The sequence below is a fragment of the Cryptomeria japonica genome, chromosome 11 (assembly GCF_030272615.1).
Source record: "Cryptomeria japonica chromosome 11, Sugi_1.0, whole genome shotgun sequence".
NCBI classification, from domain to species: Eukaryota; Viridiplantae; Streptophyta; class Pinopsida; order Cupressales; family Cupressaceae; genus Cryptomeria; species Cryptomeria japonica.
Window position 1 is genome coordinate 716805454 of NC_081415.1, and position 12050 is coordinate 716817503.

Consider the following 12050-nt stretch of genomic DNA (forward strand, 5'->3'; position numbering starts at 1 on the left):
TTGGTTATCTCTCCATCAGCACTTTCACATCGTACGTTCATTGATAATAATTCTTTTTAATTTTATTGGGAAGGTGGATCCCAATTCTTCTTCAAATAAAGGAAAATGAGTCAAAACTGCCAACCTTTAATATTTTTTCTTCTCGATAGTCAATATAGTAAAAAAAGAAATTAAAAAAAGAATTTTTTTATATGAATTTGATTTTATCTATAAACTAATTTATGGCCATAATATAAGCATGCTTATAGAAAAACAAGAATTCATATAGGATTTTTAGTAGTATCTACAGACAAAACCCAATTTAGATGCCTTCCACTTATTCCCGCTCCTTGCATTTTTCAAATTTTGTATTCTCGCCCCATCCTAGGTTGTTGTTCTCTAGTATAGTTCTATGCTAGCTTGAATTGGTGATGGATCTTTCATCTCGTGGTGAGGTTCTCCCTAGGCCTAATGCTCATCATGTGGTGGTTGTGATTGGTTCCTCATCTATGGGGGCTCTTGAGCCTATTGCTCTAGCTTTGGGTCCCTTTGCCTCTCCTGCAAAGTTGGGTACTCTTGCTCCCCCTAGTTCCTCTAGCTCCAATCAGCATGCTTCCTATGTAGATCTGCTTAAGAAAATCTTGATTGCTACTTTTGGTTCTAAGATGGTTGCTTCTATGAAAGAAGGGCTCCATTAACTCAGTTTCCTATGCTACTACTACTCCCATGACTCCTCTCGAGAAAGAAGTGTTGGAATATACAGAATATTTTGCCAAGCTTGGCTTAATTTGCAGGGCTTTTTTTTTTTTCCTTCTCTTCCTGATTTGAACCATTGGATAAAGGAGTTTTGGTTTCCTCTACTTGAGGGTAAAGTAGAGTTTTACCCTTCAACTAGAGGCTTCTTTGTTGTGAGCTTTGATTCTCAATATGATCGACAAGTTGTGATTGATTAGAGGCCTTAGAGGTGGGATTCTCATACCCTCTGTGTGTCCTTAGGTTTATTCTCTCAATCGTTTAAAAGATTCGACTAATATTCTTCTTGTGTGGGTAAGGTTGCCTTATCTTCCCTTTCATTTTTGGTGTGATGAAGCCTATGAGACTATTGGTAATTCTTAACGAAATTTTCTAAAAGTGGACCCTATGACCAAGGCCTTTGGTCACACTTCATTTGCTCACATTATAGTTGAAGTAGATATTTCAAAACTCCTAGATCACACAAAAGAGATCAAACAAAGATAATATGATCAATAACAACTTCAGAATTTTGTATTATTGCACACAATAATTTTGGAGATAAAATTACAATGAATAATTGAATCCTCATTAAAGGATGAATGGAACGTGAGATGCATAAACCTAATGCAATATTAAATTACTTAGCACCAAGTGTCATGATCATCATGAATGAGATGACTTAAGCTATTATTAGCCTAATTAACTAAAAAGATTTGTGAGTTTAGATTTGTTTAGATTTGTGAATTTGAGTTTATAGTGATGTTTATGATAACATATATTACTATTGTGGGAGTGTCATTTCATCTTTTTTTTATAAGATTAAGTGTGACAAGTTTGGAGAGTTTATCTATTGTTTTCAAATATTTCTATATGAGTTTGAGCTCCCAATTTGGAGTTATATTTGTTGTATTTTGCATCAGACATTGATTATTGTTCCTGGACTTCCCCCACATCTTACTAAGCATTCAACAACCTTTGGTAACTCTTCCCATGCACTTTCTCCACTCAAACCCTTCAAATTCACTGTCATAGCAGACTGAGACCCAGAAATCAGTGATTTTCTCCACGTTTTTCACGTGCTTTTCTCATCATGGAGTCCTGCAAGGAATAAGATATAAAGGTACATATAAAAATTATTTTCTACCCATTTGAGTGGTTATTCAACATGGAAATAAAGCAAAAATCTTTTTTTCTCAGTCTTGGGTTACCCTAGATTAGGTTATTGACAATTTTCACCAAAAATGATATATCTTTGTCAAAACAACATGTAATTAAGTAAAACAAAAAGTTAATCAAAGTGGACCCATTCCCCCACCATATAAAATGGATTTCCAAGGCAGATGATCAAATTTAAACAATAGACATTTCTCTTGAACAGACTGCTACATCTGAAAACTCAGAAAATTACAAGAAAACTCAATGATATTTTTATTAATCTTGCTTTTGATACATCAACTTTTTCCATCCAACCTTATATTTCCTAAGAATATTTGTATTTAAAGGCCATTAAAGCCTTCTCCATTGGCTACAACTACTTTTTGAACTTGTTTTAACAACTAACCCCTAATTACCCATGTAAATGCAAAATATTGCTTTGTCAACTTTTCACAACATTGGCAATTTTGCTCATTTATTATAAAAACTTTATAAATTCACCCTTCAGGGCTCCTATTCATCCAAATATGCCTAGATGAGATCAAATAGATATTAGAAAAATATTATATACCATGATATCATTATTTGACATTCTTGACAACATTATGATAATATTCACCTAATAGACTTCTTGAACAACATAACACTAAAAATAGACTCAAACCTAAACAAATGGTTCATAGAACCTTATATAGACACATTCAACATGAAATGAGACGAAAATCTCAGATTTTCCTCATAGAGGCGTAGGAGGAATTAGGTGCTCCTGGACCATCTAGTCACCTCCATAATTAGCTTTAGTGAGACAACAAAGGAAATGTTGCCAATTGAAACTTTGCCATTTTGCTAGGAGCTGCAGAATCTGTGGACAAGAGCGCTCTGTTATAACCTTTCATGTGGCAACCAAAAATGTCATCATCCCCACTTTGGAGAAGAGGTCCCATGGTTCTTTATTTTTTTGGAGCTCTTTACAACTTTTTGGCTCTAACCTCTTCAATGGACTCCCCATATCAAAAAATAGAGACATAAACACTTCTTCATTTTTTTGGAGCCCTTTACAATTTTTTGGCTTCGACCTCTTCAATGGACCCCCTATGTCAAAAAAACAAAGACACAGTAGCTTGGTAAAAGATCTAAAAGCAACACACAAAGAACTCACAACTCATAACTCTAACCCCACCAAATGAAGAACAGCTACTGAAAAAAAAATTAAATTAAATGAGTTAATTATAAAGTAAGTAGTTTTACATTTAAATGAGATAGGTAGTAGTTTAATATAGTTTGTTACTTATACAATATGGTTTTGATTAATATAAGTGGAGAAAGGTCCCAACCCTTAAAGATTAGAAATAAACCACTAAAAAAAGGTTGTTACAAATCAGATAGTAGAGTTACCCAACAAATAACCAAAGTTATGACTGGGAAAATAATTGGAGGTTGGATTTGGATTAAATATTTTGGTGTGCAAGCTGAGGCTCATCTCAAAATTTTCTTCCAGGAGTGCATTTATAGGTTGGATAGAGTTTATTTTTCATTTTGTTAAAAAAATGTAAAATGGTTTGTAAAACTTCCTGTGTGTGTTTGGAATTCATGATTTTTTTTATGGGAAACTTTAAATTTATTATAAGTAATGGGAATTGAGTGATTTATATTTGAAATAATATTTTCCCAAATTAGTTTTGTTAATAGTGAATAAATTGAATTTTAGAACCAAAATTTTGGTTTCTTTGTGTATGTTTTCAAGTTGAGTAATTGGTTGTAAATATTTTCATTTCAAGTTTGGGAATAAAATATTTATTTTCTGTTTGTATGGAGGTTTTCAGATTGTTAAAAAAAACAAGGGTTATGCTAGCCAATTTTTTTACAGATTGACCTTCCTGTGTGTGTTCATGATTTTCCATTTGTGTAAGAACAATGGAAATTTGCATTTAATCCCCTCTATTTTGTTTGAATTCCTCTTGGATTTTTCCCAAAATCATTTAATTTGGGTCTTTTATGTATCTATTAGTATACATAAATTTTAATCAAAAAAATTTATTCAAAGAAAAAAATTATGTTCATACTCTGTATTTACCAGAAATGAAATTTTATCAGAAGTTTAAAAAAACAAAATAAAAATATATATATAAAATATTACCCACGTGGCAGGGGACCCACCTCCCCCCACCACGTGGGATGGTAGCTTCTCTACCATAGGGTAGAAGTGTGCTACCATATGGTAGGCACTAGTACCATATGGTAGTAGTGCTACCATTGGTAGTCACGTGCTACCATTGGTAGTCACTACTACCATAGCTACTACCATATGGTAGCAACACTACCATGTGGTAGCAGTGCTACCAAACAAACAACAGCATCGTCGATTATATGTTTTTGCCTGTGCTCTTTTAGCGCTTGAAAAATAAATAATTATTTCGCCCAAATACTTATAATGCAGATTTAATTGTGTGTGTGTGTGTGTGTGTGTGTGTGTGTGTGTGTGTTATTATAAAAGTATTTTTTTACTATGGTTGTTGTTGGAAAATTTAGCCTTATCCGTAAATTAAGTTAATTTTTTTAGATGTGATATATATATACATAATATGATGTGTATATAAGTATATATTCATCGAATATATAATTATATACATATATTTATATTATTATATATATTTAATGTGATTTTTATTAATTTTAGAAATTGTATTATTTGGGATATTAAATAAAATGATGCTTATGTGAAAGATGTATTATTTTAATATGGAATATTTTATTTCGTTAAGTTATTATGATTTTTACTTGTTCAAAAATAAAAGGGGGCAATTGGTTATTTGAGGTTAGTTTAAATTTTAGCCTTATTACACTAATGACAGCTTCGAATTTCCTTAAAAGGGAATGGTTGTGTTTTCTTAAATCTTAAATATTGAATTGCAAGTATATAATGATTTAATTATTTTCAAAAGATTATTTGAATTATGATCTTTAGTGAATTTGGTATTTCTTAGCAAAGAGCTTGATTTCATTGCAATTCTTGTAAATGTTTAGTCGTCATGTGGTAGTTATTGTTGTGCCCTCTTGATCAAGTGTTGTCCTTATAACCTTGTCAATGTAAACCATGTTGTGTTATGTTCCATATGGTTAACCAAGGGTTAGTAATATTGTGTTTTTGTCATGGCTATATGGCTGTCAGTATCACCATAGGGTTCTTGTAGAGAGACTGTGATTATATAGTGTCCTATGGGAGAGTGGCTTTCGAGTGGGGGTCATGCCCTAAGTGGATGGCTAGATAACCCCTCGAAAGTGAATTAATAAGTGATAACCTAATAATTGATTAGCAGGTGGGTATTTCTAAACATTAAGTAAGATATTGTACCCCGCGCATGGTTGAGTGCTTGTATAGACTCAAGATGTAGTGGGAAGCCCTGGAATGGCAAACCAACCACCTTGTCTTCACGAAGGGTTGGTAGGGTCGGCATGAGTCTTGGATGGGAGTGGGGGTTTGGGAAAGGTTACCAAGATAACCAAGGTTAGGGGTTAGGACCTATGGAGGCCTACCTAGGGTAACCATCACAAGCTATGTGATGACACTCTCTCCTTAGGGTCACTAGTGTATTGTGATGTTGAGTTCACTTGGAGTATTGTGGAGTCACACTTGTATTGTCGACCATGTTTTGGTTGTGCTTGCTTGAGGGTCTTCTACTATCTCCTAGCACGGTGGGGTGGTTCCGTTTTGGGATCACATGGTCGGGTGGTAGTGCTACTTCCCATCGGATGTTTATGTTTGTGCCTTCATGCGAGGATTGGCTTCACAGATATTCCTATGGTTCATGATTTTTGGATCATCTCATGTTGGAGATTCTTGTACCTTTGAGACCTACGTGATCATTTGTATCAGTGGATTATGTTACCTTGGTTATTGGTAAAGATGTAATTTTATATGTAATATTGGAAGCCATGTAATATTTGATTAATGTAACCTTATTTTATTTGGATATTTATTATATTAGTTATCTTTATTCAATGTGCAAAAGCTTTCTTGAAAAGAAATATATTGTAATACTTTCAATCTTCCAAATGATGAAATTTGTTCTATGAATATGATTTATTTGTGTTCAATAGGTAATGATGGCAATTGTATGTTTTTTATTATCCTAGGATGGATAATTGGATTAACCTTAATATTGAAATTTAATCTTTCAAATAAATTCTTCGTTGGTAACCCTTTAGGAATTATTTGTGTTAGACTTCCGCTTGTGTAATACACATGCAATGTAGTAATTAAAGCACTTCATGTGGTTTAAACTAAAAAAAAAATTATTTCACCCCTAGTTGGTTAGTTTGTGTGGTTTTCCTTTAGGGTTCCTAGCAGGGCATTACAATAATCTAATAATTTTAACATCAATAATATAAAATTAACATCTTTATAATACAAATAAAACATTAACATTTGATTATGCTTAAGATTCTAGATCATTTCATTGTATAAATATTAATGTAAGATTAAAAAAAAATACTAATGTTTAACAAAATAATACAATTAATATCATGAAAAAATAATATAATGAATTTTAATACAATATAATATAAATAAAAAATGTAATATAAATAAAAAATATTCTCACTTCCATCTCATTTGCTATAGTAAATATTAAAATTTTCTTTTCTAGCCTCTTATTTATTTACTACATTTATATGTATTAGTTTGATTGAGTTCTTCAATTGCCTATTCATTCATTATAATTTTTAATTTGTTCTATTTGTTAATTGTTTGCAAAAATACATATTCATTTGCTATTACAAATAGGGTTAGGATTATAGTTCAATTAGGATTAGATTTATAGCTTAGTGTTAGAGTTTAATTAGGAGTAGGGTTCAATTAGGTTTAGGACTATGATTCAATTAGAGTTTAATTAAAGTTATTAAAGAATTTTTTTAGTTTGAATTAAATCATGGTTATATCAAACATGGTTAGGGTAAGGATTTAATTAGAGTAAGGGTTAGATATAAAGTTAAATTAGAATTAAGGTTAAGGATAAATTATGCTTATAGGTAAGACTTTTATTAGAGTTAAAATAGGGTTAGGTTAAGGATTGAGATTAGTGTTCAATTTAGGTTAGGGATTATTATGTTAAATTTAGGATTCAATTAAATTTATAATTAATAATTTATCAATGTTATAGTTAGGGTTCAAATAAGATTACAACTTAATTAGGGTTAAGATTTGGTTAAAGATACAATTACAAAATTATTAATATTTTCTATTTGCTAATTGTTTGCAAAAAAACATACTCAATTACTATTACAAATATAAACAACAAGTACTAGCCACTACGTGGCACTTGTTTAAAATGATGGAATATAAACATTGTACTTCATTTATTTATTTTTGAAGACAATTACTCCATCTGCATATACAATGTATATTAAAACAAACATCAAAATGCACGCATAATCGATAAACACTAAAATCAATCTATCTTAAAAATAATGAAATCAACAATAACTCTCCATGTTGGATTACATCATTCATATTAAATCAAACATTCTATTTTGAGCCATTTAAAATATTTGTTCATGCAAGATGCATTATATGCAATCTAATGTGGTGTGTGAGATTCCATCTCTATATTGAATTCAAAAAGCTAAAACAACTCTACCTAAACCAAGTTCTTGCCTTCATCCACATTCAATTGCACTCGATTGTTCATTAGCAACATGACAATCTCCAATTTTCACAATAAAAGAATTTAAATCATTCATTTGCATTTAAATTTCCATTTCATTTCAAATCCAATTTCAATTTCAATTTCATTTCTATTTCAATTTCATCCTCATAAACATAAAATATATATCATTTTCCTTATTTAATAATTGTAATAAATATAGATAAATACGGTACATGACATTATCCTACAATAGTAACCTTAATCGTAACCTAACATTAACCCTAACTTTAATTTAACCTAACCTTAACCCTAAATCTAATCTTACCATAAAACCTAACCATAACCTAACCCTAAACTTAACTCTAACCTTAGAATATATATAATAATTAATGTAATTATAATATAATGATATTATTATATATTATTATAATTCTATTTAATAATACAATACTATATAATTATATAATAACTTATTTATGTTTTCTATGTTGCATTGCAACTGCTACTAGCTTATATATATTAATATTATATAAAATAAGCCCAAAGATATCTCCCTACAGATTTTATGTTTTTAAAATTACCAAAAAAAAATTCAAAACAAATGAACGTAACGTATGATTCATTATAGACCTTAACACTAATTACTTACAAAATTGGATATAAGATCTATTATTTAAAGCGCGATATGAAAAAGTGGTAGCCTAGTGGGTGGCGTTCAAATTACTGAACAGGTTGGCAACCACAAACTCAACCTTGAAGTCTGAGTTTGTGGGCTGAGTTTGTCGCGGGTTAGGAGAGTAATAATTTAAAGAATAAATTGAGATAAATGAAACTAGCAAGACGCCGAATTTTGTGGGCTGAATTAACCTGAGTAGATGCATATATTAAACCATAATACGATGTACTAACATTCAAGATAAAGCGATTCACAACCTGGAAGCTGCATAGATTGTGGGAATTGTCGCCCTTTTATATAGCAACATGATGGACTAGTTAATCTGCTGGCTATAAAAGCAAATGATATGACATTCATTTTCATCGAATAGCGACTCATAACTATACTTGTGTTGCAATGGCTTCAAAGATGTTGATCGCTGCACTTTGCATGGTTGCGCTGCTGAGTGCAAACGACGTGTTTGCGATGAACGTGAAGTGCCATGGCAAGCCCTACAAGTATACCTGCCCTGGGAAGCATGCCTGTCCGAGCCAGTGTGCGCGTACCTGCGTCATGGACTGCAAAGCTTGCAAGCCTGTTTGCAGTAAGTATCGATTATTTCATATGTTTGTTGGGAGGTTTTATTATTGAAATTGAGAAAATACTAATAGTTAAGTTTGGATGGATATTAATATTACTGTTCAGCGTGCAATAAGCCCGGAGGCGTATGCCAGGATCCTCGATTCATAGGAGGAGATGGCATCATGTTCTATTTCCATGGTAAGAAAGACCAGAACTTCTGTTTGGTGTCGGACTCAGAGCTTCACATCAATGCTCACTTCATCGGCAAGAGAGGTGAGGGAATGGGAAGAGACTTCACGTGGGTGCAGTCCATTGGAGTGCTCTTCGGCGGCAACCACCAGCTGTTCCTGGGAGCCAACAAGGTGGCCTCCTGGGATGATTCAATTGACCAACTGGCCATTGCCTTGGACGGCAAAACGATCCAACTTCCTAACCAGGAGGGTGCCACGCTTTCCCTCTCTTCCTCCAATCTGACAATCGTTCGATCCGACACCACTAATGCCGTCACAGTTGAAGTGGAGAACAAGTTTATGATTACAGCCCGCGTTGTGCCCATCACTCCCGAGGAGTCTCGAATCCATAACTACGGGATCACCTCCGAGTCCGGCGACTGCTTTGCCCATCTGGAGCTGAGCTTCAAGTTCTACTCTCTCAGCCCCGATGTGACTGGTGTGCTTCGACAGACATACGCAGCAGAGTACAGGAGCCCCCTTAAGTTGGGTGTGGCCATGCCCGTGGTGGGAGGTGAAGCCAACTATGTGACGAGCAATGTCTTTGCCACTGATTGCAAAGTTGCCCGATTCGGTTCGCGCAACATCAACATCAATGACAACGATTTCTCCGTCCTGGGTCTCAACTGTGCAGGGAGACCCGGTGGGCGAGGCATGGTTTGCCGGAGATAGATAGATTTGCACGTGGAGTTAGTTTCGTTTATATATTATGGGCACTGACCACTCTGGCCGCTAAATAAAATTGTCAATAAGACCTTCAGTTTTAATTAATCTGATATCTATCAAGCTCCATTCAATTAGTACTTTCACATCGTACTGGCATCGGGTACTTTTATGGGGTAGTGAACGTGAACCTAGGGGCTGGAACTTGTAATCAGGTGCTCTCGGAAGCACCCAGGCTAGTTATCAACAATAGAGTTGAAATTGATTATGGATTGAGTCACGGGACATTTCTTATAATCAATAAAGCTATGTATTTGCCTTAACATTGTGTGCCAATTGTGCGTAAAGATTTCTGTTGTGTAGAGGTGTGCAAGTGTGTGCGCGCATGTATTCGAGTTTGGGATGCTTCGAGGTATAGTTCAGATTCTTGGAAGTGCTTGGATCTCACAAACAATTATCAAAAAGATCATCGGTGTCACTATAATAACTAGCACTTCCACTTAAAGAAAGTGCAATGCTTACGTCAATAGTAAAATATACATTAAATAATATATTGGAGAGAACAAATCAAAGAATACAATATAAGATATTATTTTAAATAGTAATTTTATTATATAAGATAATATCTTGAAATAAATATATTAGATTATGTGTTTTGGGATAAAAGATAATAAGTTCATAGAGTTTTTTCAATTTAGTAGTTCTAATTATTTATAATATGCATTTAACCAAGCTCGACAAGGATATATAATAAAACCATTTTGGCTTTAGATTGCACGTTGCACGATTTGAAAGTCGCTCTGACTGCATGTGGACAGGACATTTCAATTTTCACATATTCGTTGCTCCAATTTTTTTTAAGTAATTCAGAATTAGCCTGAGTAGAAGCATATATTAAACCATAATACGATGTAGTAGCATTCAAGATAAAGCAATTCACAACGTGGAAGCTGCATAGATTGTCGGGATTGTCGCCCTTTTATGAAGCAACATGATGGACTAGTTAATCTGCTGGCTATAAAAGCAAATGATATGACATTCATTTTCATCGAATAGCGACTCATAACTATACTTGTGTCCCAATGGCTTCAAAGCTGTTCATCGCTTCACTTTTCATGGTTGCGCTGCTGAGTGCAAGCGACGTGTTTGCAAAGGAACAAAAGAAACCGAAGAAACCGAAGGAGGTGAAGTGCCATGGCAAGCTCTACAAGTATACCTGCACTGGGAAGTATGCCTGTCCGGACCAGTGTGCGCAAACCTGCATGATGGACTGCAACATATGCAAGCCTGTTTGCAGTAAGTATCGATTATTTGATTTGTTTGTCGGGAGGTTTTATGATTGAAATTTTAAAAAAACTAATAGCCAAGTTCGGATATTGGATATTACTATTACTGTGCAGACTGCAATAAGCCCGGAGGCGTGTGCGAGGATCCTCGATTCATAGGAGGAGATGGCATTATGTTCTATTTCCACGGTAAGAAAGACCAGAACTTCTGTTTGGTGTCAGACTCAGATCTCCACATCAATGCTCACTTCATCGGCAAAAGAGGCGAAGGAATGGGGAGAGACTTCACGTGGGTGCAGTCCATTGGAGTGCTCTTCAACGGCAACCACCAGCTGTTCCTAGGAGCCAACAAGGTGTCCTCTTGGGATGATTCAATTGACCAACTGACCATTGCCTTGGACGGCAAAACGATCCAACTTCCTAACCAGGAGGGTGCCACTCTTTCCCTCTCTTCCTCCAATCTGAGAATCGTTCGATCTGACACCACTAATGCTGTGACGGTTGAAGTGGAGAACAAGTTTATGATTACAGCCCGCGTTGTGCCCATCACTCCCGAGGAATCTCGAATCCACAACTACGGGATCACCTCCGAGTCTGGCGACTGCTTTGCGCATCTGGAGGTGAGCTTCAAGTTCTACTCTCTCAGCCCCCATGTGACCGGTGTGCTTGGACAGACATACGCAGCAGAATACAGGAGCCCCATTAACTTGGGTGTGGCCATGCCCGTGGTGGGAGGAGAGGCTAACTATGTGACGAGCAATCTCTTTACCAGTGATTGCAAAGTTGCCCGATTCGGCTCACCCAATAACAACAACGACATCAACGATTTCTCCATCGTCAACCTCAACGGTGCAGGGAGACCCGGAGGGCGTGGGATGGCTTGCCGGAGATAGATCTAGTGCACCAACATTAATCAATAATACTTTAGAAAAAGCCCCATGACGGGCCCCAATATTTATGTCCTGTGGAATTATTTTCATTTATGTATTATGGCCACTGACCACTCTGGCCGGTAAATAAAATTCTCAATGAGATCTTCAGTTTTAATTAATTGGGTATCTCTCCATCAGTACTTTCACATCGTACGTTCATTGATAACAATTCTTTTTAATTTTATTGG

At 34.8% G+C, this 12050-nt stretch overlaps 2 protein-coding genes across 2 annotated transcripts; both read left to right on the forward strand.

Annotated features, from left to right (window-relative positions):
* Positions 1 to 8597: 8597 nt before the first annotated feature.
* On the forward strand, positions 8598 to 9878 carry LOC131061358 (uncharacterized). The gene is made up of 2 exons (XM_059214270.1): positions 8598 to 8773; positions 8875 to 9878. Exons 1-2 carry the CDS (start codon positions 8599 to 8601, stop codon positions 9651 to 9653), a joined length of 954 nt encoding a protein of 317 aa, XP_059070253.1. The 5' UTR covers position 8598; the 3' UTR covers positions 9654 to 9878.
* An 831-nt stretch (positions 9879 to 10709) lies between these two features.
* LOC131859929 (uncharacterized) lies at positions 10710 to 11824 on the forward strand. The gene is made up of 2 exons (XM_059214216.1): positions 10710 to 10940; positions 11045 to 11824. Exons 1-2 carry the CDS (start codon positions 10727 to 10729, stop codon positions 11821 to 11823), a joined length of 993 nt encoding a protein of 330 aa, XP_059070199.1. The 5' UTR covers positions 10710 to 10726; the 3' UTR covers position 11824.
* The last annotated feature ends 226 nt before the right edge of the window (positions 11825 to 12050 follow it).

Bases quoted from the DNA above. Each gene is read 5' to 3' on its own strand.
- LOC131859929 (XM_059214216.1), top strand. From the start codon at position 10,727: ATGGCTTCAAAGCTGTTCATCGCTTCACTTTTCATGGTTGCGCTGCTG. The intron at 10,941-11,044 runs GTAAGTATCGAT...ATTACTGTGCAG, and splicing joins CATATGCAAGCCTGTTTGCA to ACTGCAATAAGCCCGGAGGC.
- LOC131061358 (XM_059214270.1), top strand. From the start codon at position 8,599: ATGTTGATCGCTGCACTTTGCATGGTTGCGCTGCTGAGTGCAAACGAC. The intron at 8,774-8,874 runs GTAAGTATCGAT...ATTACTGTTCAG, and splicing joins AGCTTGCAAGCCTGTTTGCA to CGTGCAATAAGCCCGGAGGC.